This window comes from Coffea arabica, chromosome 3e, assembly GCF_036785885.1.
Source record: "Coffea arabica cultivar ET-39 chromosome 3e, Coffea Arabica ET-39 HiFi, whole genome shotgun sequence".
In the NCBI taxonomy this organism is placed as follows: Eukaryota; Viridiplantae; Streptophyta; class Magnoliopsida; order Gentianales; family Rubiaceae; genus Coffea; species Coffea arabica.
The window spans coordinates 13781816-13809710 of NC_092315.1; the positions used below are offsets into that span (position 1 = coordinate 13781816).

General features: G+C 34.7%; 3 protein-coding genes and 1 long non-coding RNA gene across 16 annotated transcripts; 1 reads left to right on the forward strand and 3 right to left on the reverse strand.

Annotated features, from left to right (window-relative positions):
* Window positions 1–2438: 2438 nt before the first annotated feature.
* LOC113737138 (uncharacterized) lies at window positions 2439–7755 on the reverse strand. 9 transcript variants are annotated; one of them, XR_011842511.1, is made up of 11 exons: window positions 7398–7734; window positions 7037–7094; window positions 6740–6782; window positions 6499–6577; window positions 6214–6254; window positions 5347–5403; window positions 4939–4971; window positions 4265–4357; window positions 4122–4185; window positions 2980–3091; window positions 2439–2705 (listed from the first exon to the last, which is right to left on the reverse strand). XR_011842511.1 is itself a non-coding variant. In XM_072084766.1 (10 exons), the coding sequence occupies exons 3-8, from the start codon at window positions 6747–6749 to the stop codon at window positions 4153–4155; spliced, it is 309 nt and encodes a 102-aa protein (XP_071940867.1). In that variant the 5' UTR covers window positions 6750–6782; window positions 7037–7094; window positions 7398–7755; the 3' UTR covers window positions 2439–2705; window positions 2980–3091; window positions 4122–4152. The 9 variants fall into 9 exon arrangements, 6 of the variants coding, with proteins under 6 accessions (XP_071940867.1, XP_071940864.1, XP_071940868.1 ...); XR_011842510.1 differs by lacking the exon at window positions 4939–4971 and having other exon boundaries at window positions 6499–6581; window positions 7398–7722; XR_003459938.2 differs by lacking the exon at window positions 4939–4971 and having other exon boundaries at window positions 7398–7716.
* A 1684-nt stretch (window positions 7756–9439) lies between these two features.
* LOC113736528 (uncharacterized) lies at window positions 9440–14199 on the reverse strand. 4 transcript variants are annotated; one of them, XR_011842512.1, is made up of 5 exons: window positions 13954–14092; window positions 11006–12133; window positions 10311–10404; window positions 10045–10134; window positions 9440–9884 (listed from the first exon to the last, which is right to left on the reverse strand). XR_011842512.1 is itself a non-coding variant. In XM_027263550.2 (5 exons), exons 1-5 carry the CDS (start codon window positions 14197–14199, stop codon window positions 9792–9794), a joined length of 552 nt encoding a protein of 183 aa, XP_027119351.1. In that variant the 3' UTR covers window positions 9440–9791. The 4 variants fall into 4 exon arrangements, 3 of the variants coding, with proteins under 3 accessions (XP_027119351.1, XP_071940870.1, XP_027119352.1); XM_027263550.2 differs by having other exon boundaries at window positions 11006–11034; window positions 13954–14199; XM_072084769.1 differs by having other exon boundaries at window positions 11006–11736; window positions 13954–14089.
* Window positions 14200–15565: 1366 nt separating this feature from the next.
* LOC113736529 (uncharacterized) lies at window positions 15566–19559 on the forward strand. 2 transcript variants are annotated; one of them, XR_003459744.2, is made up of 2 exons: window positions 15566–16097; window positions 16225–19559. It is a non-coding gene; the product is annotated as an uncharacterized lncRNA (long non-coding RNA). The 2 variants fall into 2 exon arrangements; XR_011842513.1 differs by having other exon boundaries at window positions 16244–19559.
* Window positions 19560–20234: 675 nt separating this feature from the next.
* On the reverse strand, window positions 20235–21391 carry LOC113738149 (delta(3,5)-Delta(2,4)-dienoyl-CoA isomerase, peroxisomal-like). Its single transcript, XM_027265346.2, has one exon. The coding sequence runs from the start codon at window positions 21237–21239 to the stop codon at window positions 20388–20390; it is 852 nt and encodes a 283-aa protein (XP_027121147.1). The 5' UTR covers window positions 21240–21391; the 3' UTR covers window positions 20235–20387.
* Between the last annotated feature and the right edge of the window lie 6504 nt (window positions 21392–27895).

Genomic DNA, 27895 nt, shown 5'->3' on the forward strand with positions numbered 1-27895 from the left:
TTAGACAAGGGCACAGACAACAACTACATGTGCATTGTTTCACCTGAACTGATGGCTCTCTTTGGAGCTTACTAAAAGCATCTTGGAATCTTTCATATCCAGGGGATTGCAGCATCCTTGAGTTGCTAGGCTAAACTATTGGTTGAAGCCAATGGAAGTTAGATTTAGCTTCACCATGCAGAAACCTGAGCAAAACAAAAGCATATGATCAATTAAATTTTAGAAGTCAGTAGATGCCTCTAAAGACTAACCATATGATCCAATTTATCTGGGGGTAAAACTCATTGACTGATAGACACAAACGTATTGCTTATGCTTTTTAGTGTTAACATGCATAAACCATCAAATGCTGCAGAAAAAAGGTCGTCCAATTAATTCTACCAGATTACAGCAATGTATAATGCCAGGGCTGATAGAGAGAATTTCTATTACCTAAGTTATCAAAGAACCATAATAATTTCCTTTTTGTTTGATTTCGAGGACTTAGCCGATCAAAAAAATTGTTTGATTCAAGCACCTCAAGTATCAATTTGAAGACAGGAGGTAGGCAACACAGAAACAAACCAAACTTTTAAAAGCATTAGTATGTGGTATTTTTAATTTTCGGTAGAAAGTTTAAGCATAGATCTTAGCTCTTTAGGCAAGGATCACTCAGAAATGGTTTTTGAAAGAAGAAGAATAAATCGATGGAAAAAGTATTGCAGTAGATTTCGATCGTAATCTCTTCCAAGCTTTTCATAAAAAAGGAGCGACAATGGTGCTCATGTTGTAGAAAACAAGTTTAAATTGAAAATACACTAAAGAAAAGCAATGATTGATAAATTTATATTCTAAATGATAAAGTCTCCACCATATTTTTTGATATGCTTATTTCTAATTCTTTCAATTAAATGATAACAAAATCATTTGTATGGTTTTAAAAAATAAAATAAAATAATAGAGATGAATTTTGGGCCAATTACCAAGCTGTAACTTTTTGCTCTTATATTTTTTTCAAGATAGATATATAGGATCAAAATATGTCTAATGATCATCAAGTTGAAACCTCTAAACTCTTTTGGGTATTATAGGTTTGCTAACCCAATAAAAATCTCGAAGCCAAGGCTGCTAGGTTCAATATTTTTAAATTCGGATTGGAGAGTATACTGGAAGAGCATCCAGTTCTCGATTCAATTGGTTCAATCAATTCAATTTCGATTCAGATTCAAAGGTTTAATCATTTGCCAATCCCGACCATTTGCCAAATAAATTAGCTACTTTTGTTTAGTTATTCCTCAACACCCCCTGTTTCAGCTTTATCATCCCTTGGTCGCTCGATTTTTCCCTCCATTAGGGCTGTCATATTGGGACGCTACTCACTCAATTTTTTTTATTGAAAACCATGAAATATACGAAACGATTGAGCAGGAGAAAGAGAGAGAGAGAGAGAGAGCACAACATGTGAGAAATCGAATATTCAACTTTCATATTAGGGCTGGCTCCTTTTTTTTTTCCCCCTTTTTGGCTTAAAGATAAGAGGATTTGCTTGGTGCTTGGTTTTTCTTTTCTTTGTCACTATATGGTTTTGTGAGAGAAGATGAAACAGCTTGAGAGTGCAGCCGTGCTTATGATTTCTTCAAATTGGGAGTCTTGCCTTGATAAGACTTTCGTGGCTTTGAGTATTAGAATAAATTGGAAAGTAAGCTGTAGGTTGTTATTCTTTTTTGCCCATTTCATTTGCTAGACATTTTTGCTCCGGTCAGTCTCCTTAGATCACAGAAAAATTGACCTGTGTATCTATTGACTAGAAATGAAATTCCAAGTATACGGTGTACCATTAACCACCAGCCCAGGGCTCATGACCGCCACCAATGCATTAAAGCTTGGTGAAATGGGAGACAAGGGCCTCCCACTAATTTGCCACATTAAAGTGACTTTGTTTAAAAAATCCAGGCAGGTGCGTAGTGCACCCATCTGGTCCGGTAGTGGTTCAGTTTTTTCCGGATTACCCTTAGACTTCTTCAGGTCCACCCCCTCCCCCTTAGTATAGGACTAGGAGGAGAACACCGCGCGATGCGCGGTGTAATTTTCAGCGGTGTAATTTTCAAAGTTGCCCAGAAATGCCCAATGATTCAAATTCAAATATTAAGTATGAAAAGTTACACAAAGGTACACCAAAAACTTTACCGTTTTGTTTTTGTAGTTTTATTAAGCAGTGAATATGAATAATCTATTAAAGAAATGCAAGACAATATAATGAGAGACTCTAAGATCATTAAGATGCTCCTTGCTTTTGCATAGAATGAAAATAAAAATAAAAAAAGACACATGTAATGGAGGAGAAGGGGAAAAAATATAGCTTGAAAAAATATAGAAAGCAAGTTGTTAGTTCCTAAAAAAGGCATTTAATAGCTATGAGTTTGTTTTTTGTTGATAAAAACCACAAATCAAGTTGTCAGTTCCTAGAAAAGGATATTTAACAACAATAAGTTTCTTTTACAATATATTCAAACGAATAATAAAATGCATATACATGCAGTATAAAGAGAAAATCTACTTAGTAAGACTAAACGTATACCAGTGCCAATTGAAAAAATTGACAAAGAAAAGAAAAAAGTATTTCTAATTGGCCACAAGCAAAATGACTCTAGACTTTCAATGACTAATAGCATCAGAGAGCTCCAGCTTCATTCTGATTCTCCTCTCATTCCCATGAATGCAAATACCTATCGAGCAGTGAACGATGGGTTTAGAAATTCACTCTATAGACGAAACTCCAAGTTAAAAGCTATAGACAAGAAGCAATGTCATAAACCAGATTACTAAACATTTGAACAAAAAAATCCTAAAGAAAATATCAGAGGATTTGAATTTCTATGGAACACTTAACTCCGATCAGAAACATCAAATTTTGGAAAAAAAAACAAAGCAATTTATACCAATCTATAATAATAGTCCGAAAGTATAAGCAAAGAAATAAGTAAAAGGACAAGACAGTACCTCAGGAGAAACCAAAAGCAACGAGATCTGACAAAATTTCTTGATGATATTAATGCAAATAATCCATGAGCATCTTCACACTTCAAGTGCACGAGAGGTAATTTTAATGTTTCTAAACAAAAGAAAAAGGATCATATCTCAGGAATCGAGAAAGCAACAAAGACAATCTTAATCAAAACCAGCGAGAATAATTAAACCCAACAGGATAATGCATCATCAGTGGAACAGTTCAATCAAATACAACGTAGATCTTCAGACATATTCAAAGTGCAATACATTTGAAATTATTCTACCTAAAGCAATAGTAAGCTTAACCTATGATGTTCGTTATTCCTCCTTGTTTTGATTCTAAAATCGTCTAACTAATGCCTTGAATTTTTGTGGCACTATAGCACTATTTATTACTTTAAGCTTTGAATTGCATTACTTTAAGCTTTAAATGTACACCACAAATGCTAATTTTAGCAAATCCAATGATAATTAACATTGATAACACAAAATATAGCTCTTCTGGTACCTAATTCCCACAAATTGAAATGAAACCCCAAACCAAAAAGGATAAATGATTCTACTATCTACCTTATCATTTGAAAGCTATTAGAATCCTCACACAATCTTATCAAAATCAAATCTTATTGAAAGCATAATAAATAATTACACAATGAATAAACCAACAAAAAATGAAAACTCAAAGCAAAAACAATCTGATGTGATCCTAAGCATTATCTGATCAATTACTTTCAAGCTCTTACCATCTACAATGAGTCGATCAAAATCCAATTTTTCAATCATTCTAATAACTAATTCTACAACTATAGATGCAACTCACACAAATTTTTTTTTTAAAAAAAAAATCGCTTAGGACTATGAAATTTTATTATTTCTTCTTTCTTTTTTGCTTCACATTCAATAATAGAAAGTCAGAAATAAAAAAAAAAGGCAAACAAGAAAGAAACTCAGAAGACTGCTCAAGTTACAAAGAAAAAGTAACAGAAAAAACTTAAAGCATTCAATCAAACCAAAGATCTGTTCTTTCCCTTCATCAGCCTCACCTCATTTTCATTTCAAAAACTCATTTAAAAATGTATTTTGAACTAAAATAAAACCTTACAAAAACTGCTTAAATTAAAGAAACTTATAACCTGATTGGGCTGAAGATTCATACTTTTCTCTTCATCTGCTTATTCCTCTTCTCATCTTCTCCTTCTAATCAGGGGAAAAATTAAACAAAAAAATACTTACAGAACCAGCTTAAATTTCACAAAAAAAGTGAACAAAAGCATACATGTTCTGATGAAGATCCATATTTTCCCTCCTTGCTTCTTTTCATGGCCTTCTTTTTTTTTGTCCCATTTCGCTTGCTGTTTAAAATGGGAACCTGAACATAATCAAAGCAAGGCCATTAGAAATTTGTTGCAATTGTGAGAAGCTAATACAAAGAAAAATCAAAGAATCCTTAATCTTGCTTTCAAACCAAATTGTTCCATTTTCACCAAAATTATGCCCGAATCTAGTTTCTTGTTTTCATGAAGCTCTATTTGTACTCTCAAAAGTTTCCATTTAACCATTTAATGGTGAGATGAGGAATAAAACCCGTAAAGTAAATTTCACAAATTTAAATATGCAAACAAATCGTTATAATTTACAAAATAAGCAATCTTGGCAATGGTTATTCGATGCACACCACAAATGTCCACTACCTAAGGCATGACAATGTGTATGTCAAACACATCCAAACTTGGCAACAAAATATCCTAAAATAAAAACTTATATGCTATCTTACCCAAACAATACAGACAGTCTAAATAAAAAAGAAATATAGAGTAAACCTCTTGAATGGCAATAATTCTTAAAAGTTTTCTTACAATAACATCATAATGGTCAACAACAAATTCAGTAAGTATTTAAGTTTCGCATAGTTGTACAACCCCATAATGATTAAAAGTAAGAATTGACCACCATTTTTTCTTTCTTCCCTCTCTTGACAAAAATCTGAGCAGAAAATCATAGAGCAAATCAGTACATATATGACGAGTAAAGCCTAAAAAAAATTGACCACTTAAACATTTTTTTTCTCAGTAAACTTTGAATAATTCTTCACGTTTCTTGCTGTAATAAAAGATAATTAAATAAAATAAGAGACCAAAAAAAAACCTTCTATAGTAAACAAAGTAGTATGATTCCAATACAGTGAATTAATACAGTGAATTCCAATACATTTTTTATGATTCCAATACAGTGAATTAATGGTGTGCAAATAGTGAAGGACTGAAAGGCTGAAATTAAGAATAAACCAGCTAATAGTGACCATGCTCAACACAAAAGCAAGATAAAATAAGATAAAAAAGGACTGCATTTTTAACTTACAAAGTTTGTTATTCCATGAACTGGTTTCGGAGTGACTACATCTTCAATCATTTGCACCTTTAACATGAACAAAGTAAATTAATAACATAAAAGAATAAAAAACATTAATAACATAACCAAAAGTAAAATAAAAAGAAGATGACTTAAGAAAATAGGATCTAAATGCAAAGTAATCCTAACATCTTTTTGTTATTTTAGCTGCAAAAAATTCTCTTTACCTTTTCAAGGAATATAAAGAAACTGGAAAGACCAACATATTACCACACCAAACTTTTAATTGCCCATAAACATTGAAATCATTTTCACGAAAGGTAAAGTCCAAATAAGCAAGAAACATGTAGTAAACCACTTAAATGGTAGTAGATAGTAAGAAATTTCTCTGCATTAACAGGCTAATACTCAATCTGCCATATTTACTCTATATTCACTTTATATTCCCAAAATGTTATCCCCAGTAGATGAACTCAAACCAATCTTCTAGGAACAAAATAAACAAAAATTTAACCAAAAAATGGTATTCTTGTAAACCTAAAATAAAAGGTACTCATTTAAAAGACGAAGGGCAGGCAAGATTCATGCATATACAAATATATAGGAAACATGTACTTAAAACAAGTATCTCAACTAATGGCTCCTTGATAGGTTTCAGTGCTTTTATCAGCAACTAAGAAAACACAAAAAGTATTTTTTTTCTTTTGTTTTAAAGAATCCATATACACTCTCCGGAAAATGAGAACCAAAACTTCACAAGGAAAAAAAAAGAAAAATAGTTTTATCAAAAATAAAGACACGAAAAAATAACTAAAGTTTTCAACAGTCATTGACATGAAATTTGATCTCCACAAATGGAGACTTTGGGTTGGTTACCATATGGATCGTCTATTGTGAGTCAATAATTGAACGCACCCCTGCACATAACAAACCAAAAAAAAAAAAAAGCCATAAGATGAGCCATGAAAACTCCATTTTTTAGAGTTTCTCGACAATCTTTTATTTCAGTTTCTCTACCAAGTAATTTTTTCTTCTATAATAAATATCATACAAGTTTGTATAGGGGGCTCTAGAGACCCAAAAGAAAGAAATAAGTAACATAGAAACTACTTAAAAAAGAGTACAAAAGTTAAAAAAATGAAAAAATAAAATAGAGAAAACCTGAGATGAAGAAGGACAAATCCCAAGGAAGCAAAATTGCACAGAATGTTTCTCGGTGATGATCTTCTCTTGGCTGTACCTGTCTTCGGAGAAAGCATGGATAAAGAAATAAGGAACAATATAGGCGAAATTTAGATATTAACCAGGCAAAAATTTTTGGGGAATAAAACCAATAAATATAGAAAGGAAATAAAGATTAAGAGGCACGGAAAAGGGACTTCAAAAGGGGGAAAAAACTTACAAAATAGCATGACGACGATGGAGAAAATCTCCAAATTTCATACCTGCAACATCGCAACATCACAAAAGAAAAAAAAATTAGACGTGATTTTTTGAAGATCTAAGAAAATCACATCTGTTGATAACAAATTTCGGGAAAGAAAACGGCCATCGAACAGAGAAAGATTGCATCCTTTTTTCCTTTCTTATTTATCCAACAGATACCTTGGCCAGAAAAGATTATTAGGGAGATATAAGGGAAAAAATCCAGATAAAATGTACAAAAAAACAAAAAAAAAATCATAGAGAAAGTGTTCACCTTTAGAGAACAATCTCCACATTTCTTCATGGTTTAGTTAATAGTCTGACCTCTCAACCTGTGACAAAAAATATGAAACTTATCAGAGAATGAGAGAAAATTTAATCAAGGGGAAAAAAATGTATACAGAACAAAAATGGAGGAACGGTGGATTTGAGAGGAAATCGGAACCATTGTAAAATCGGAATCATTACATTACCAGTGCAAATCGGAACCAAGGCATTAAATCAGGAAAAGGAAAGTTCAAAATAGCTAAAGAAAACGAAGAACCTAATTGAATGTTTATGAGGTAGCTCTTTCTCTCTAGCAAAGAAACAAGAGCAATAGAAAAAGGTAAAGAAAGGAGTAGATGCACAATTACCACTGTTCATGATGTTGAGCAGCAGAAAATCTGCTGGGACCATTGTACAAATGCAAAGAAAGCCGGAGAAACTCTATAACCATTGTACAAATGCAAAGCAGAAAACAACGTCAATCGACGGGAGCAAAAGAGTTGATAGGCGACAACGAGAAGAGGCGACGGCAGATTGCAGATTTACAGACATGACCCCAGAAAAAGGACAAAAAAGACTACAAAGGCTCTTATGAGGAAGCGTAAATGGAAGCAGAAAGGATGGGTAATATAATAAAAATGAGTCAGGTATTATTCAACTCAGGTAAAATCAGCTGTCAACAAAAGGAGGCTGGAGGCTGATGACAGGAAATGTGAGCGGTGGATGAAGAAATCGAGAAACGATGCAGCCAAACTAAACAAGCAAAATTTGTCCGTTGCAAAGACCTGGTAATTAAGGGTGTTAGTTTATAAGATTAGTTAATTATGAAACAATTAACTATTAAGCCCGTCAAAAGCAAAGAAGACAAGAGTAATGAGAAGCGGTCTTCTCAAGACAGAGCAACGTAGACAGATTAAGTAACTAACAATTAATAACAAGGTAATTAATTGCGAATCGTCAGGCAAAAAAAAGTAACAATATTAATTAATTAGTTAGCAATCAATTGTTAAAAAGGGCAGCCAAATATGATTTGATCCGCAACCCCAAAAAAGAGGCTAAATTTTGGCTAATAACTACCCAGAGCTGGTAATTAAATGCGGCTTGTTAGGTAAAAAATTTCAATAACTATAAAATTCGGCAATTAAAAGGAATTTGTCTGGCAATAAAACTGCAAAATTAGGGGCTAATTTAAAAAGAACAATTTTAAAAAGTCGATAATTAAACTTGATTTGTGGGGCAACCCAAGATAAAGGTGAACATTTTCTTAATAAAATCTGGAAAAACAAAGGTAACTAAATGCGATTTTGTGAAGAGGCAAAAAAAATGTTTTTTTTAATAGTTTCAAAAAAGTCATGAACTAAATGTGATTTGTTAGGTAAAAAAAATAACAAGTAAAAATGACATCATTAATTAGCTATTAACAATGAATAAAAAAAATTGGCAATAAAAATGTGATTGATTGGGTAAAAAAATGGAATTCAAATAAAAATAGATAAATAAATAGTTATAACAATTAATAGTGGAGAATCGATAATTAAACGCGGTGCGTGGCGTGAATAAACGATAAATGACACCAGCGGAAGCACACTACATTGCTGATTGTTTATGTAGAATCAATACCAAATAAAGCTGTAATGAAAATTTGATAATAATAGGTGAATGCCTTCCCCTCTTATATTCGAAAAAAAAATATGTGTTAATAATTAATATGTGTCAATTACAAGAATTTGATAATTAATTGTGATTTATTTGGAAACTACAAAAATGTTAATAATTGTAAGAAGTTGAAAGTTAAATGTTATGTGTTAGGTAATAAAAAATGAAATTATTGATCAGCTAACGAACAATCAATTGGAAAAAAAGTATTGCTAAACGTCTGAGAAAAAAAAAGAAACAAAATCCAAAAGAATTGCTAAACGTTTGAGCAAACAAAAAACAAAGAATTCACGCGTGGGAATGGACGGCCATCAATTGGAAATTGGCACGGGTAAACAAAAGGCAAAAGGATTGCTAAAGGTCTGAGGAAAAAAAACAAAAAACAAAAGAAACAAAGCAAAGCCAACCAAAGCCACGTGGGACCAGAATTTAGCTGCAAACTTCCAGGCCAGACGTCCAAGCAAACAAAGAGAAAAAACAATCGGCTGGACAACCAATTCACGCGAGCGAATTCACACGAAGCGGACGACCACCAATCGGCCAATGGAAGCCCGCCACGTCAGCAATCACAACGCAATTGAAAAGTTCCCCATTCCCGCATAGACTAGATATGTTAATAATCTATCGTATCAACAAAAAAAAAAAAAAGGTATACGGGGTACTATTGTCCTACATTCTTCTTCACAAAGAAAGAATCTATCAGTTTATTAATGTTTAATTTTCTAGTTGCATGCAAAAAGTAATGGAGTACAAGTGAAACAAATTGTCATCTGTGATTCAGGATGTGCCTTAACAGTTTCATAATCTAGGAGAACCAGAAGCATAACGTTAAGTTCTTTAAAGGTGATTGATACCTTTGGTAACAAGATTGGCATGAAGAAGTAAAGGTACTCTACTCTATGAAAGCAAAACATTGTGAAGCGTTGCTTCATATTTCTTAAACGTTGGTTATAGAAATGAAGAGAGATAGCTGAAGTAATTTCCTCTGAGGCCTAATCTTTAATTACCTCCAACCAAAACCTCAATGCTCTGATACTGTACTGCAGATGCCCCTTGCGAAACATCTTTCCCTGCCATCCTTTCCTTGGCTTTGGATTCAGCTTCATTCATTTTTTTTCAACTAGTACACACTTATCTGTCTGCCAAATGCAATCTAAGGAGATAAATTGCTCCTTTATAGGATAATATTCCCTAAATACCTGCACAGTGCCCAAATAAGAAAAGAGGATGTTTCAAATGAATAGGCAAACTTTACTCGAAAAGGAAATAATCTCTTTAAGCTGAGGTCCATAAAACAGTAACTACTACTATAAACTGATGCAAAAGAATTCATTAGACTACAAAATCAGTGAAAATAACCTCGAAACCTTCTTCGGTTATTTTAATAGCCTGCTCCTTTCGAGATAGAGAAGAAACGGAGTTGTATACACAAACAACATCAAGGAGTATCTGCATGAAAGGAATGGCAAGCCAACTTAGTCAAATTAAATTGTCAAATCTAATAATTATGAAATCAAATCTCTATCACCGACATGATTACATGGATTACAAGTATATCATCCTCCAACTAGCTCAATCTATATGATTTCATCACTAAGCTCATTGAAGAAACAAACAGCACTTACTTGTTGAATCAAGACTCGAAGGCGTGCAAGCAGTGACAAAATTGTCAGTGAAAATCCCATGAAGAATGATTGAGAAAGCAGTTCAGATATATCTCTGTTAGTTGTCACGGAAAAACAGATGAAAACTATATGAAAGGACCATGCAAGACTGCACTAAAAAATCCTACGCAATAATACCAACCATCAGGAGGAATTTCCTACATGATTAACTGAACCATGAATGTCAAGACAAAGAAAGCAAAATAATAAAGGATCCAATATTAATCTGCAACTATGAAGAAGAGTAAACTAGAGTAAGTAGTGATAATTCTACTCATATCCCATGTCTGATTACGATAGGATGCTTCTTTTATATGCCAGGAGATCTTAAGTCAGAGAAGTAGTTAAGTATAAGAATATAAAAAACAAAGTCAAAATTAGCTTGATTAAAGACACAACCAACAGGAAACCACATAAATAGCGCAAAATGTTGCTCCACATTATTAGTTCACACACTTGAGATGTCACTTTGAAACTGGTACAAGCAGAAACCCTTCAAGACATTCAATTTCAAAAGATTAACATGAACCAATTGAAAAGAAAATAAAGGGTGTGAAATGAGTAGGGAATCTAGGATAAATGAACCCATTAATTTCCAGAAGTGAATCTTTAGTCAAGATCCTACATACAAAATCAAAAACTCAACCAAAGGATACACAGCTGCCTTCAACATTGGCTCAACCATCTGCAACAGAGATAGAGCACAATTGGGAAGATAGTTTCATGAATCAGAGCATACTGATCCCTTCTAATCATGTTTTCAACTAGAGGGAAAGTTTAGTACTTGTTGGATATAAATAGACCAAAAGGAAAGTAATCTATTAAAAGCCCCACAAGAAATTGAAAATGACCACATCTTCACTCTAGTTCTCCTACTGGTAGTTGTGGTGTAAGGTGAAGCAGCAGATATGCTTCCTTGGGAAAGAATAAAGATTCCAGCTAATTCTATTTCTCTTGTGGACAATGATACCAAAGAAGTAGATGGAGGAGGATGGTAAAGAAAGACAGCAACAATGATCTGTTAATAATTTGCTACTACAGGAAGATAACATAGGAACAATGGAAGACACTGAAATCAACCAACTTCAATCCTCTAAGGTCCAAAGATTTTGATGGACACTGACTTAGACAGATTTGGACATCAAAACAATGAAAAATTTTGAAAAGCACAGATGTAAGATCATTGTTTATGGCATGCCTCGCCTTTTGATGTCACAAGTTCGACCGAGGCACGTAGACAACTGAAGGTAGAATAACAGTTTAAAGAAAACACAACTATGAACAACAAATCACAAACAAATGTACTACCTTTGATAGTAAACGTGCAACCTCAACAAGCCTTTCCAAAAAGTTATATTTACTTCCATCACACCTTCTCCATTTTAAACTGAACCCCAGTGTAAAACAGGATGCAAACAGAATTACAAATTGAAGCAATGAAAGGCCAAAAGTTTAGATATGTGCAATGCAACAGCAAGTAACAGTCTAATCACTGCTAATCATACATTAAATTGCATTCAACTTCCAATTTAACTTTTCAAAGCCTCCATATCAAATTACTAAGAATTCCAAATTCTGTATGCAGCTGACCCAAAAAAGCCTTCAATCTCTCCTCAACTACTTCAAATTCAGAACCCATTACCTTTAATAATGCTAATAACTACGCTTGCAGTTTAACTCATATGTCATATCCACGACTTTCGCACACGATGCTGTTTCGGGCGGTGATTCTTAAAAGGGTGCAGTGGTGGCGAAAGCCAGAGGGGACTTTTTGGAGGTTGTTCCTGGAAACAGGGTTCATTCAGAACTTGTAAAAAAGTCACCAAAAATAAAGCGACAGGAAAACAGGATACCTAAAAAGTCGAGGGTGGCAGGTGTCTGAGGACGACAAGAACCCTAATAAACTCTGTAATTGAGGTACTTAGAGGGATGGAAACACCAATTTTCATATTGTTTGTGCTACAAAGTAAGGAGGATAACTATAAAATATAAATAGTGAGTTGCATTACACCGTATACTTGCAATTTCATTTCTAGTCAATAGTACACAGATACACAGGTCAATTGTTCTGTGATCTAAGGTGACAGGAGCAAAAATGTCTAGCAAATGAAATGGGCACAAAAGAGAAACAACCTACTGCCACTTTCCAATATATTCTAATATTCAAAGCCACAAAAATCTTATCAAGGCTAGAGCTGTTAAATGAACCGAACTGTTCAGTAGTTTGGTTCGTTTCGACTCGTTCATGTTCGTGAAAGGTTCGTTCGAAACCTTAAACGAATCGAGTTTGAACGAATTTTTTTATTCGATTAATAATCGAGTGAACACGAGCATGTTCGCGAGTTTTAACGAACATTCATGAACATTGACATAATTACCATTTGACAAATTTTAGGGCTAATTTTATGGCTCGACTTTTATATGTGGAGGGCAAATTGCTTTGTTTTATTTATTGTTTTTATGTTAATGCTAGTTATATAGTTAATGAATAATATTATTTAGTCACTTAGTGCTTTAATTGTTTTTGAGGATGATTAATGATTTGTATTGCATATTTAAGGCTTAAAATAATTTGTATTCGAGCTTTTCGAGCATGTTCGCGAACGGCTCGTTTATGTTAAACGAGTCGAACACGAATTCGAACTCGAATATGAACTTTGCTTAATGAGCCAAACACGAACACAGGTTTGGAGTTCGAAAGTTAACGAACGAACACGAACGTTGTTCGAATTGCTTAACGAACAGAGCCCAAACATGAGATACTTGGTTCAATTCGACTCGTTTACAGCTCTAATCAAGGCAATCCTAGAGTGAAAAAGTACTACAGAATGACTCCCAATTTGAAGAAATCATAAGCACGGCTGCACTCTCAAGCTGTTTCATCTTCTCTCACAAAACCATACATTGACAAAGAAAACAAAACATCAAGCAAATCATCTATCTTTAAGCCAAAAAGGAAAAAAATTAAAAAAAAAGAGGGAATAACAGAAAAAATTATGAACGAAGCACCAGCAACTGATTGTATAGTTCAATTTCTAACTCCAAGGGATGATATGGAGGTTGAATATTCAATTTCTAACATGTTGTACTCTTTCTGCCGCTCAACCATTCCATATATTTCATGGTTTTCAATCAAAAAAATTAAGTGAGTGTCCCAATACAACAGCTCTAATGGACGAAAAATCGATCTTCCAAGGGACTGATAAAGCTGAAACAGGGGGGTGTTGAGGAATAACAAAACAAAAGTAGCTAATGTATTTGTGGTTATTTGGCAAAATATTTATGTTATTGGTGAGAAATCATGGGATTGCCGCTTATGTATCCTCTTTTGTGAGGATGCGTTCTTGCAAGCATGTTTTTCCTCATTTGGGCGTTTGTTCAAATAGCTAACAGGCGTAGAGAAGAAATTAGTGTATTTCTTTTCAAACTTGTTCATAAATAATGCCCAATTTTTTTCACCAATCGAATCCCATAACTAATTTCAGTTCCAATCTTCAAACATCAACAAGGCTCAAGCATAGAACATCAAAAAAATATAATGACACTAATTAATGCATAGGGAACAAAGTAAAAATAAAACATTACAGGACTGCCCGAGCTCTACCTCCGGCAATGAAGCTTGATCCGACTGTTGGTGCTTTGATTTTCGTGAAAAGAAATTAAAAGCTCGTAGTCCATGTCTACCGTCTATGGGCGGAAGAGGCCGTAAAAGTGGTATGCACCGAGCGTATCCGGTGAACAGAGAGCTTAGAATTGCAGAGTGGTGTTTCCTTATTTGTGTGTCTCCACAACAACTCCCCCAAGTTCCTATTATTCTCCTATGACACCCTAAATATTGCAAGTCAATCATCCCCAATAAATATTAACAGTTCCATTCTAACACCCTAAAAATCAAAATCAATCCCCACTAGGTACTTTCATATTATGAAGGGTACCTAACACAAAAACAAAACGTCTATAATTTCATTTGTTTTTCATTGATATTCTTAATTTACTAAATGCTCAAATTAATTTCATGCCTTTCAACTAATTCTTGATCACAAACATCTTTATGAATTACTAGTCTAAGTTAAACTTGAAGTTGCAAGAACCCTTCTGATAGAGATCAAGGAAAACCATCAAGTGCTCTAGAGAACGCCTTTCCCCTTTTGCAAGTCCTCTTCTCCGTTTTCTCCTGCTGCATGCATTCATTACTCCTCTGCTTTTATTTTCTGCATCCACAGCTCGCTGCTCTATCCTGCTACCTTTGTTATTGCTTTGCATAAGTTCATATCTAGGTTCTACCTCCTTTATGCTAAATCTTTGTTTTTTGCCCTTATTTATGCTGTGAGCTCTAAACTATATTTGTTATTGTCATGCTTAGTGTTAGCTTTGAATATTCAGTGTATAGTGTCTTCAAGTGATGTGCTTGCACATTTAACGAATAAGAAGATTCTTTGCAACCGAAAATTAAGAGGAAAACTGCTTCCTTATCAGTAGAAGAAAAAGAAGCTAAACAGAGGGGAGCTTATCAAAAGAGGAAAGCAAGGAAAGCTGCATCGACGCCTTCTATGAACCAACAACAAAGTAAGAAGGGTATCTAATTCAGTTTTGCCGGAAATGAAAGCTGTAGTATGAATGTTTAGTGCTTCGCCTTTATATTGATTTCTTGAGATTTCTGCTTAACTAGCTTAATGGTGATTAAAGCTCTTTATGTGTAAATTCAGAGCAAACTTCTGTAAGAAATATATACAAATGGAGAAGAGCATAAATGTTTAGTATTTTGCCTTTATCTGAAGGTCTTGAGTTTACTGCTTCGCTGCCTTAATACTGGATTAAAAGAAATCTTTATGTGTCAATTCAAAACAAAATCTGTGAGAGATGCATACGAATGGAGAAGAGCTTCCAGTTATTGTGGAAAGTCCGCACCAATAATGCCTAGATATGCCTTGCGCTTGAAATAACTGCGATATGTTTTATACTTGTTCCTGCTTAGTTGTTGTCTCTTAGTCTTGTGTTACTTTGAGAGTTCATGTTTTCTTCTATTGATTTCTGGTTACATATTTATAACTGCATTCTGTAATTCAATTTGGGCTTAAAGATACGGCATCCAGGCTTTCTACAAGCTATGTAATCCTAAATTCTATCTTAAATCACATGTGTCCAAACATCTGAGACGTTACCATGTCTACATCTTCCTTGCCAGCTACCACTCCTTTACTTACACAAGCTTCTGAAGCCACTAGCCCTTCTGAGCCAATTTCTATCTATTACCACATACTTGCCAACCTTTCATCTTCTCCAGAGGCCTTAACAATAAAGGAGCAGCCCATCTCCAATCTCACTGATTTGCTTAGACAGGAAAATAAGGCAAAAAAACTTAATAACCTTCTGACACAACTTCAGCCCTTCTTTTCCTTGATCCCCAAAGCAAAAAGTCCAAAATTGTTCGTGGAATTCTTGATACGCTGGCCAAACTACCTGGCACATCTAATCTTCAGATTGCCCTATGCAAGAAAATTGTACAATGGACGCGTAATGAGAACCAAAATTTCCTTTGTCTGTGCACTGAGGCAAAACTCGCAGCTCTTTTGATGGAGAACAAAGAGTATTCTGAAGCTTTGGCTCTCCTTTCTGGACCAATCAATGACGCGAGAAGATTAGATAACAAGTTGCTTCTTGGAGACATTCACTTGCTAGAAAGGAAGCTTCATTTCTCTTTCAAGAATCTACCTAAAGCCAAAGCTGCACTTACAGCTGCAAGAACAGGTACTATTTGATTCTTCTCAACGTGTTTTTTAGAAAGGGAGGGTAAGAGGAAAGAAGAAAGGGAGATGAGAAAAAAAATGATTGATCATTGCTTGATGTTCATTTCACTTTATTGAACTTGCTTCAGGCTCTTATTATGTTTTCAGTTACACAGTTGCTCGAGTAGTTCTGTATTTCGCCAGGAGTGTCCAACTATTTCGCCGTGGTTGATCTCAAAAGGTTTCAAGGTTGAAAATGGCCTAACAAGAAAAGGAAGCTTGCCCATTGAAAAGCATCCTGTTGAATAACTTATGCCTTGTAGACATTTCCTATCAGCTTAGCATTGAGTTGAGCTTATGCTTCATTTAGGATGCAGGTTTTGTTAAAAATGTGATTTAAGTTTACTTAACGGTCATGTGATTTTCACATGACCAGTTCCGTTAAAAATTGGCTAAATTGCCGTTTGAGGATGACATTGGTCAAAAATTATTAATTCAGCCATCAAATGTGTCGTACCCAAAAGTTGAGGGACGAAATTTGTCCTTATCCCAGAGTTTGGGGATAACATATTGATTCTAGTTCCTGGTTGGGGTATTTTGTCTACATTTATTGATTCTACTTGGTTGGCTACCTGATTGAAAACTGAAACAACATTTTGATTTAGTTGTAGTCCAAATTTTGAACTACTATTGCTTGTTTTGTCAGTTTCTTGGGGACATTTGCTAATTTCAGTTGGTTAAGTTGTGTAAGACTGTCCATTGGAGATATTTGCTGAGATTTTGAGTGGAATTGGGTTTAATTGCTGCCATACGTGGGGATATTTTCTGATATTTATTGAGTTACTGCTGTTTGATTTAAATCCTCCCTATGTATATACCAGTGGTACTGGTTGCATTGTTGCTTACAGTTTCTTGATCCTTAGTGCTTAAATTATTTTTCGAATCCTGAACTGTGGTTGCTGGAATTGCCAATTTCTGTGGTCAATTGCTAATTTTAGCAGGTTGAATTGGGTATTTAACTGTCCAATTGGAGACAGTTGTTACGGTTTTGGGTCCACTTGTGTCTATTTTGTATAATTTGTGTCGCGTTGTGGGTAATTTGCTGCGGCTGTTGGTTAAATTAAGAGGTGCCTGTTACGCTTAAATTTGCTTATTGAAGTGGTTACCTTTACTTGCCTTGCTCAGGAGCATTTTATCCTTTTGGTTTCCTTTACTAAGCTCTTTGGAACACTTGTTGCATTTTGGACTGTCTTGATTCTGAATTTGACTACGTTTGGACCATAGGTGCTCATTGATTGCCATTGCTTTAAGTGTTGGGGTATTTGTATGTCCTCTGGGTGGTTGAATTGTGCCTATTGTTCATTGGGTTGGTTTTAAACCAAAAAAATTGTTATTACTTTGAAATCCCTGTTTCCATTATCTGTTGGCAATTGTAGTCCCTTGTGATTAGAGTGACATCTAGAGATCATGGTAAGGCCAAGATCCGCTTCTAGGTTTAGGACACCTAGACACTCGCAGCCTCCTCCTACCCCAGGGGCTGACGAATGGCACCAGCTCCAGATGCGAGTTGAACGACTAGCAACTCGGATGACCCACATTGACGTCAACCTGCATCACATGTGCAGAATTTGGCAGCATTTATGCCCCATGCAGGCCTTGATCCTCAATTTTCACCTGAACCGCCCCTGTTTTGATGACTTCAGGGAAGTACCGTTGCCCCTCTCTTTTCTTCTGTTGTTACATTATCACATTGAGGGCAATGTGTGACTTAGGTGTGGGGGGGTCAGTTTGGGTGCTAGTATTTTTAGTTTTTAGGTTCTAGAGGTTTTTCCTTTGTTTTAGTTTGATATTTATCTCCTTTTTCGTTTATTTTCTTTTCTTTTTTCTAGTGGTCAGCTCTTCTATAACTACCAAGTTTTGATGCTGGATTGTTGCCTCTAATTCTGCTATTGCCAAGTTTTAGTAATAAAAGGATATCAAGTTGATGTGGTTGAGTTCAGGAATATCTCTTTGGTGAATAGCAATAATTGCTTAACTTTTCCAATTTTTGGTTAACTTTTCTAGGCATAGGGAATGATTGTTGGCATTTTTCATGTGAATTGGTCCAATTATTAATTTTAGTTCTCCATGTTTGGAAATTTGAGGCTGGCTGCTGTTATTTTTGTGATATTTTCTAGTTATTGTGGTATGTTATCATAAATAAGAGGTGACTGTACTCCACTAGTTGTTACTACTGAGTAACCGGGGATCTTCACCTAAAGTGTCGATTCTCGCGTCAAAAGGTAGTAGTTACTATGAGTGCGTGGTCCCGTAGCAATTAGAACTGAGTAACCGGGCTCCTCCATCTGTCAAATGTTGGAGTTCGCGTCAAAAGGCTCTAAGGGCTATAGGGTTTGTTTGGATTGTGTTTTATTTCTCCAATTTTATCTGCTTACATCATCATTACAATTTCCAATACACCTTTTTATCTTCCCAATTACCTTTTTATCTCACACACATCACATCACAAAAAATGCTACAGTAAAAATATTCCAAATAAAACACAATCCAAACAAACCCAGACTAAGTCTTTTGTTATTCAAAAAAAAAAAAAGGAAAAAAATAAAATAAAGATTGTGTTAGTATGTGAATAAGTCAGCTTGCCGGTTTGTGATCTTAATGTCGAGATTTTGGTTAATAGTTGGACCATTTGCTGATAAATGTGAGCAACCATTCCTTTTTCTTAGATTAGTTTGCTTTAAATTGGAGGAGTTGGTGGTTGAGAAGCTAACCGGAGTGATTTTTCTTGGATCTTAACTGTGATGCTTGATATATGTTTTTCTGGGTATCTTGGCAATATGATAGTTAGAGCAATAGCCATTGTCAAATTTTGGTGTTCAATTGCTGTTCTTATGCTTGAGGGCAAGCATGATTTAGGTGTGGGGGGAATTGATAGGGTGTTAATTGTTGGTTATTTTATTGTTAATTTTCCCCTTTATCCTTGTCAAATATTGTTTTAATTATTAATATTTATTTATATTTGGTATTGGACTCAATTTCAGGAAGTGAAACAGAAAACTACAAAAATGAGGGACTTTTTGGAGATAATTGGGATTTCAAACAACCGGGCCCACATGGTGCTACAAAGAGATTGCATTTCCTTTGCTGATTAGGAGATTGGAGTCCTACGGGCAATAGAAAACTAAAAGCAAGGAATTCGGTAGAGCCCCACTTTTGGTTTGATTCTCAATTCCAGCGGGGACCACAGGGATAAGAAACTTTAGTCATTGTTGGCTTTAAAAAGGAGACAAACGTACAGAGAACTCTTATCAATCAATAGTTTTAGTTTAGGCTTTTAGCATAGTTTTAGATTTCTTTTCTTAGCTCTTTCGCATGGTTGTTCTCCATTAATGGAGGACTAACCTCTTAATTCTAGTCAATGGGACAACTAAAGACTTGGTTCAACAATTACTGTGAGATCGAAATTATTTTAATCGCTTCCTCATTTATTGGTATTTATGTGTTTCCTGTTTTTAATTGTTTTAGTCCTTATGTATGATTGATTAGTGCGCAATAATTAATTATTCATATAGGCTATTTTGCTAAATAGAGGTAATTGAATCCGTAATTGTTCGTTATCTCTATCTTAGTAGCAACTGGCGTAATTGGGTTTATGTCAGGGGAACATACGATCTAGCTTAAACAAACCCTCGTAGCGTGTTTGTTAGTTAGGATTGGGTCTTTCTAATTATTAATGCAAACCAGAAATTAAATCCTACGGTCGTACCTAGGGTTGTTTTTGGGTTAGGGAAGTAGATAACGGTCGTACCTTGACTATCGATAAATTAAGGAAGGGTTGGTTGTTTATCGCATGTATGACAACTATAACTGATCTATTAATAAATGTTGGAACTATTTTTGCATCAATGATCAGTGCATGAATCATTTCTGAAGTGTACCCTTGGCTAGAACTCTCCTAATTATTTCTTTTAATTAATTATTTTCCGCATTTAATTTGTTTAGTTGGCATTCGATACCAAAACCCCCCATACTCTGGACTCTAGAAGAAACGAATTATCCCCAATCCCTGTGGATTCGACCCTACTCACCGCTATATACAAAATCTGTATTTTTCTCGAGTAGGTTTTTATTATTGCACAGGTTCGGCACCTGTCATAGGTCCTTGCATCTTCTTCCTTAAATTCTTACAAAGCCTTCTTATGAAGACACTGAGGAAGAAGCCACAGTTTTACTGCCGAATTACGTCATGTCATTGCATAAATTAAATGCAGGACTTTAGCAGTAACCTTATGGACCATCCATCCATTCAACTCTAGAGCTTTGCAAATAAAGGTTTCCTTTTTTGGCTTTGTGCGAAAATTGCCTCTTTTAGATCATCAGATAGCATAACAGCAGAATTCCAGGTCGCCACGTAATCCAGAGCTTGATCCAAAGTAAGATCCCTACCTCTCAGCAACACTGCCTTGGTCCCTGTCACAGCAAGAGGAGATTTTGCAGCTATTCCCTCAGCTACAGCTCTAACTCCCTCCTCCATAGCTTCCTTGGATGCAAAAACCTTGGAAACCAAACCCATTTCTTTGGCCTCCGAACTTGAAAACCGCCGACCAGTCAACGCCAATTCCGTAGCATTTCCGAATCCAACAACAGCCGGAAGCCTCCGAAGGGTCCCAAGATCCGACGTGATGGCCAAGTCCACTTCTTTCACCGCAAAAAAAGCATCGGCCGAGCAAAACCTTAGGTCGCAGGCTGTAATGATATCAATCCCCGCACCTACACAGGCACCGTGAACAGCCGTAATAACAGGCTTCCGGCAACGCTCGATGGCGGTGATGGCGTATTGCATGAACTTGATATCTCGCCTGAGCTTTTCGCGGATCCGGCCATGGTCGGCGGAAGGGAGGATGGAGGAGATGGAATTGAGGGCTTGAAGGTCGATTCCGGAGCAGAAGTGACGGCCGGCAGCGGAAAGGATGATGACGGAGACGTCGGGGTTCTGATCGAGGGATGAAAGGGCATGGGGGAATTCGGTGAAGAAGTGAGGTGAGAGAGCGTTAAGGTGAGGGGGACGATTGAGGCATAAATTAAAGGCTCTGGAAGAATGAGGGGATGTTGGGATAATTTCGAGGGACTTGTACTTTTCATTTTCTTTCTTGTCTTCCTCCATTTCTTCCCCTTCTCCTTCTTCAGCCGATCAGACTAGTGCACAGTTGTTATGAAAAAAAATACAGATAAAAGAAAAAGCGAAGGGTAGGAGTAGGAGTGGAAGTTTGGCGGATAAATTCAGGAATTCTTTTGCAACACAACACCAGTCAACTCCACTCTTCTACCCTTCATTTTAAGTTAAGTTTATAATTGAGAATAACTAGGATGTTTACCTCCAAGTTAAGTTATTGGGGTATGAGATACTAGAGTTTAAAAGAAGTAAATTGAAGAGAATGATAATAAATATCTACTTTTGTAAAGTAAAAATTACTTTATTAAAATGTAATGACAAATTATCTTTCTTAATCCAGTGGACTTATTTTAGAACTTAATGAGTGTTATTCATTTCTAAAATAAAAGAAAGTCATTTGCTCAATATGATGTTAAATGACTTAAAACCATTTTATCTTTGGCATTTATGAATTTGGTCTTATGAACAAGAAACACTCTTTCAAACTATACCATGATTTCACTCAATTGATTATGAATCATTTGAGAAATGTGGATCTTATTACTGCTAAAAGACTAAGATGTCCTTTTATATGAAAAGTCTTAAAGAATTGTTAAAATTCATACATTGTGATGCATGTGAAAGATTAACAATTCATGTTAGAGGTAATCATTTCTTATGCTTTATTTCTCTTACTAATAACTGCTCAAAGAATGGATACATGTGCTTTAAGTATAAATCCAACGTTTTGAGAAGTTAAAGAGTTTATGTGTAAAGTAGAGGAACTAATTAGTCAAGTGTTAGAACACCTAGATATGATCAAGGTGAATAATATTTGATCCAAGGGAAGAATTGGAGCACCAAGATTTGATCAAGGTAGAGAATACTTAGTCCAAGAGTTTCAAAATTGTATAATGAAGAATGAGATTTTCAAGTAAAACAATTCTTCCTAAATATGTCGAATATTATCAAGTGATCTAGATAAAGAATTATATCTTATGAGATAAGATGCACTATGTAAATTTACCAAAATAGTTTTGGGGTTTGTCCTAGATAAAATTATCTCCTATACACTAAATCTTATATATTTGTTCAAATCTTACCACATGAGATATGAAATGTTAGAAAATCCAAATCTTTATGAAAGTTTGAATTGCCCGACTTATGAAGTGAGCATCTATAATAGGACAAATTAGAGTTAAGATCCGATTAAAACCTTATGTGGAGAGTTCTTAAGAATTAAAAAGAAAATCTCCCAAGGACCAAAAAAAAGAATTATAAAGAAAACAAAAATCGGCTAAAAAGAAGAAGAGCAAATCGCTCTCTCTACTTCATTGGTTTGATTTCTTATAACTCATAAGTTAGACTTTCCTTATCTTCTCCAAAAATACTATTATCTTCTCAAAGAGTAAAAGTGTTTTTCTCTAAAACTAGTATTTTTTAGATAAATAGTTTATTCTAGATAAAGTAGTGTGAGTAAGATAGAATTTAAAATTTGAAAGAGTTTCAAATATCACAAAAGGAAGTTGAACCAAAAAACATGGAATTGGAACTTGCATTTGCATAAGTGAGAGCTGTTAAAATAAGGGTTTCATAAAGTTTTAGAAATATAAATTTCTTGTGAAGAGTAATGATGTTTGATCATGTGTTCCTAATGACTCATGAATAGTTTTATAACTCTTAGAAATGGTTAAGAACCGTAACCCTAAAATGGAATTCATATTTGACAAGAAGAATTGTCCTCAGTCAATCCAACTAAGGGTGTAAAAGCCTATTTTGGTGCCTGAGAATCTTTAAAGTAAAGACTATGGAAAGTAAAGTCTTACATATAAAGGTTGATCGGTAGAAAGGTTGCCATTAAAGATAAGTAATTATCTTTAAAGAAATCTTCTCACTAGTTAATGCGTTTAAATTAATTTAGATTTACTTGCTTGCTTTAGCTCTTTTTTTAGTTTATAACTTTACCTAAAAGCTTAGGTGATATTGGAGGGGATAATAGTCAATTTAGACATAAATTCTGCAATGACTAGACCAAATAAAAGAAAATTTAAGAAAGTTTCTGCAATTACCCGCTTTTTGACTGTCTGTGACTTTTTCCCAGTGCCTTTGATGGTTATCTGAGAACTTTTGACGGGTCATCTATGCACCACATATCTTCTCTTATCCATCCGTTAATTAGCCCCTTTTATTCAAGTTTCAGCTACATTACTCTGGGTGTAAATTTTGTTGATATCAAGCTGGTACAGGGGAATGTAGCTGCGTTGGGAAAATGGTTAAAGGCTTGCGCAAATAACCTGCTAAAGCAGATGCTATACTTTTCTGGACCATGGTTTGTTTTCTACCAATTGTTAATCAGTATTCCCTCTGCAAAGACTAACTCTATATATGAAATCACTAATAGACTAACAAAAAGTAATAAATTGCTCCTTGAAGTATAGACCTTCCACCGGTTACTATTTGTCGCTTTCTCTCCCCCTCCCTCTAGATTAAATTAGAATAGGTTATACAAACAGTTATCGTTACTTACAAAAAAAAAAAAAAAAAAATAGCTCACTTGTAGGGGCCGGATGTCCTGCTTTGGGTTGAGGCTTACATTTAAGTTTTTCCTCAGTATAGTTGTTTTAAGGATAAGAGAGTTAGCAAGGAGTAGTTTGAGCGGAAAGAACTGAATCTGTCATTTGGTGGATGCATGTATTTGAGGGCCTCAGCAGGCATTGAATTTTAAGCTTTGGATAGGGGTATAATCGAGTTCGAGTACTCAATTCAAGTTAAAAAACTTGGATTTGAGCTCAAGTTGGAGATCCTTAAACTCTTGAAAGTTGAGTTTGAACTCGAACCTGATTTTGTTTTGTATTACTCGAACTCGAACTCAACTCGAGCTCGTACTCATCGAGTCCAATCGGTCTTGATTCGAGTTCAATCGAGTTTAAACGAGTCTAATTGAGTTTAAAAAATATAAGTAATTTTAAATAATGGACAAAATAGATGTTTCATACTAATAAAAAATTAATAAAAGCATTATTATATATGAACTTTGATTAAGCTCGATTAAGCTTAACGAGTTTTCGAACTTCAAATATTAAGTTCGAATTCGACTCATCAAGTAGTTCGAGCTATTCGAACTCGAGTTTAAGTTTGAATTTTGATTGAGCAAACTCGTGAGCTGCTCAAACTTGACGGATTTGCACTCCTAGTTCTGGGAATTAAGAACTATACAAATTTTACGATCAATGACCAGAAAAGAGCTTCAGCAGCAATAGGTGCCATGCTGGACCTTCATAATAGGAAAATTGAGCTCAAGAAGTCAAGCTGTATGACATTTAGGTCATTTTCCTGTATGTTTTAGGATGTGGGTTTTTCATGTCCGCCTAGACCAGTCTTTTTTTAGTTTGATCAGCAGAATCGTTGCAGTCACTCTGTAGCACTGATTGTGTCATTGCGTGTCAGACATTAATTCTGCCCTTTTACTGTATGCTTTTTTATTAAGAATGGCATCAGTTAGGGTGACAATTTTCGACACAATTTGAAACACGACACGAATCTAATATAAAATTAATGGGTTTAGGTTAAGGTTTCGCGAATTCGGATCAGAATCGGATCGAATTCGATGAACCCGAAAAGAAAACGGGTCGAATTCGGGTCAACCCGTGGGCAACCCGATAACCCGTTAAAAATAATTTAATATATATATATAATTATTTTATCTAACTAAACTAAGTTATTCTTTTTTTTCAAAGGCATTAATCACTTAATCTTACATGAATTTATTTAACTTGTGTGAAGTTGAAATTATTATATTTGGACAAATAATGCATTACATTATTTTTTACTTTTATACCGTTTTAATTTATTTTAGATTTGATTTGCGATAAAACACTTTTACGGTGTTTTAATTTATTTTAGATTTGGTTTGGAATTATTTTATTTAAATTTTTATTACTTGATTATGTAATTAGTCTTGTGCGAAATTGGTTTTATTAGAAATTACAGTGATAAATTAATAAATTAAAATTATGTTTTGGGTTAACCCGCCAACCTAAAATTTTCGGGTTCACCTGACCCATTTCGAGTTGGCGGGTCATGTTCGAGTCTGCCGATTTTCCGTTATACCCAAGTCTCACTCAATCCGACCTGCTAACCCGTTTCTGACCCGATTGCCACCCCTAGCCATTAGTTTAGTCATTGCCGGTGCGGGCCACCATATGTCGAAGTTTAGAGTCACCATTTAAATCGATAGGATTAATCCAGTACTGGTTTACCATACCCAACTCAATAATCACATAAACATAATCATTCCAGTAGGAGTAGCCGTCCTTTGATTTCTCTCTAAACATGATTACATCATTCAATGCCTTTGTGAATAGGCCATAAACGAAGCAATTGCAGGCCAAAAATAAAAAGAAAAAGAAAAAAAAGGGACATTCAACAACTTTGTTTTTTTTAACAAAAATGGTAAATTTTATTAATATCAGGAAATCAGGTTACACACAAATCCTCTTATTATCATTATTACATTCCTCCCTACAGTACATTCCTGGACCTCTACATGCTATATCAAAATTTCGGTAGGGATCCCCTACTCCACCAGCATCCTCCAATTCTCCTTTTAGAAATTTTATCCCAAGAAACAGCTGCATAATGGAAATAAAAATTTATGTGAGCAAACATGGAGATGACAACATTATTGTTTCACCAAATGAGCCCCCAATTGTTCACCTAGAAAGTAAGGCATATGAATTCCCTTTAATTTTAGTATCAGCAACTCCCATTATGTCCTTATATTTTTCATAAACGGTGTTTTAGAAATTTGTAAAATATCAATGTTTTTTTTTTGGGTTAAAGTAAAATTTCGATGGTTATTTTCTAAACAAGTAGAATTAGCTTTAAAAAAGAAGTTTGCCAGATTAAGAATCAAAATCACATGAGTCAATTATTGTTTCCAAGGTGACTGTTGTTTGGTAACTAGACTTCAAACTGTCACTTTCAAAATCTCAGCCATGCAACCATCATCTTTACGTCGTACCAAGAATTCCATGCCTTGGGTTTATTTTCTTGTAGCATCATTCATAAATTGCTCCAAGAAATTCATTGCCATGGACCTCACCCTTCCTTTATCACATCTATTTTCTACCCCGCAAGGCAAAAAAATTCTATTCTTCATATGGTTGGTTTTTTCCTCTCATGCAACTCCTTCTAGATGCAGCTGCTTTCAAGATAATTCTGGCATGATGATATATAAACAAACATGACAGCCATTAATATCATGATACATAGCAAAATGGGCCACCTAATAAGAGCAAAATTGTCAAGCTAAACTCATAATATCTATTAGTATACTATTACTAAAAGGTTAGGTCATAGGTGGTCCTAGGTTTGGCTCCAATTTTCCTTTTAGTTTCTTCTGTCTCTTCCTTTTTAAGTATTTTTTTTAAATGCAATTTTTTCACTAATATATTCTTATCACTTAATAGGAATTAACCTCGAGTACCAGCAACATAAGAACATAAAGCAAACTCTCTATGTTATGCTGTCAACTACTTCCTCTTTCTAAAAGGAACAGTTTATTGAGTTAAGCATCTGAGTGTCTCTAGGTTCAATCCCAATATTTCCTTCCTTTTTTCTCTTGGTGCAAGATTTGTGCGCCAGCAAAACCTTAAAGCATTGACCTTTGTCATGGCACTTGAGGAATGGCTTCTTCTTCTTCTTTTAAGAATATAGTTATATTTTTTTTATTATTGCATTCTTGTCATTTCAAAGGAATGGACAAACATGTTAGAAAAATAGCATTTATTTTTAAATTTAATATTACCAAGGAAGAAAAGATGATGAGATTATTCTGAATGGGGTGAGCTCAAAACATTTTCATACAACAAGCTTTTAAATTTTTGCTGCTTAGAATTTATTGAGTTCCTCCTGCTAGAATTTAACTGAATACAACAGGATTTCAAGAGTGCTGGTATTATATGCCAGAGCTCAAAATTGCCTTTCTTGAGTTAAATCACACATTATGACAAATTAACTTGGAAGGGAAAATTAGATCATATTTGTTGTGGCATTAAAATTGTAACTGTGACAATATGATTTCATTTAGGAGTGTATAAAATATTGTTGGAGACTTGAGATTTGTTGATGTGGGTTTTGCTAAGGGTGAATTTTCAAGGTTGATATCATATCTTTGTTCAAGTAAGTAGATTGTTTGATTCTGGATCTCCCATCTTTTCTTTTTTTTATTTGTCCTTTTCTAATCTTAATCTCATAAGTTTGTCAAAATTTACATTACCAAGTGAGGTGTTATATTGAATAAATAAATGGATTTTCTAACGGGTGCCCTATGGGCATTCGTTAACGCACCTAATATTCGCTTAATTTATCATGTATATACGCATACTAACAATCATTACCCTCTCTCTTATATCTATATATCTTTCTTTGTATTTATTTACTTTTTCTAATTAATTTTACATTTCAAAAAAATGACATCTTAAATATATTTTAACGAATACACAGGGTACCTGTTAGACAGATCCTAAATAAATTAGTCAGTCACCGGTTCCTGGTTCTTTCAAATCAAATGAAGTGGTTTTTGTGTCATTAATTTCAAGGAATCTCGTGGTCAAGTCTCTTGGAAAAATTTTCGGTCGTTACATAATTGCCATCTATATCTTGGA

Coding starts and splice junctions, on each gene's coding strand:
- LOC113737138 (XM_072084764.1), bottom strand. CDS start 7,058: ATGTGGAGATTGTTCTCTAAAG. Junction 6,783..7,036: donor GTGGAGATTGTTCTCTAAAG/GTGAACACTTTC, acceptor GCGATGTTGCAG/GTATGAAATTTGGAGATTTT. Junction 6,578..6,739: donor CATCGTCGTCATGCTATTTT/GTAAGTTTTTTC, acceptor CTCCGAAGACAG/GTACAGCCAAGAGAAGATCA.
- LOC113736528 (XM_027263550.2), bottom strand. CDS start 14,199: ATGATTGACTTGCAATATTTAGGGTGTCATAGGAGAATAATAGGAACT. Junction 10,135..10,310: donor TTCGAGTCTTGATTCAACAA/GTAAGTGCTGTT, acceptor CCTTTCATGCAG/ATACTCCTTGATGTTGTTTG. Junction 9,885..10,044: donor TAACCGAAGAAGGTTTCGAG/GTTATTTTCACT, acceptor GGCACTGTGCAG/GTATTTAGGGAATATTATCC.
- LOC113738149 (XM_027265346.2), bottom strand. CDS start 21,239: ATGGAGGAAGACAAGAAAGAAAATGAAAAGTACAAGTCCCTCGAAATT.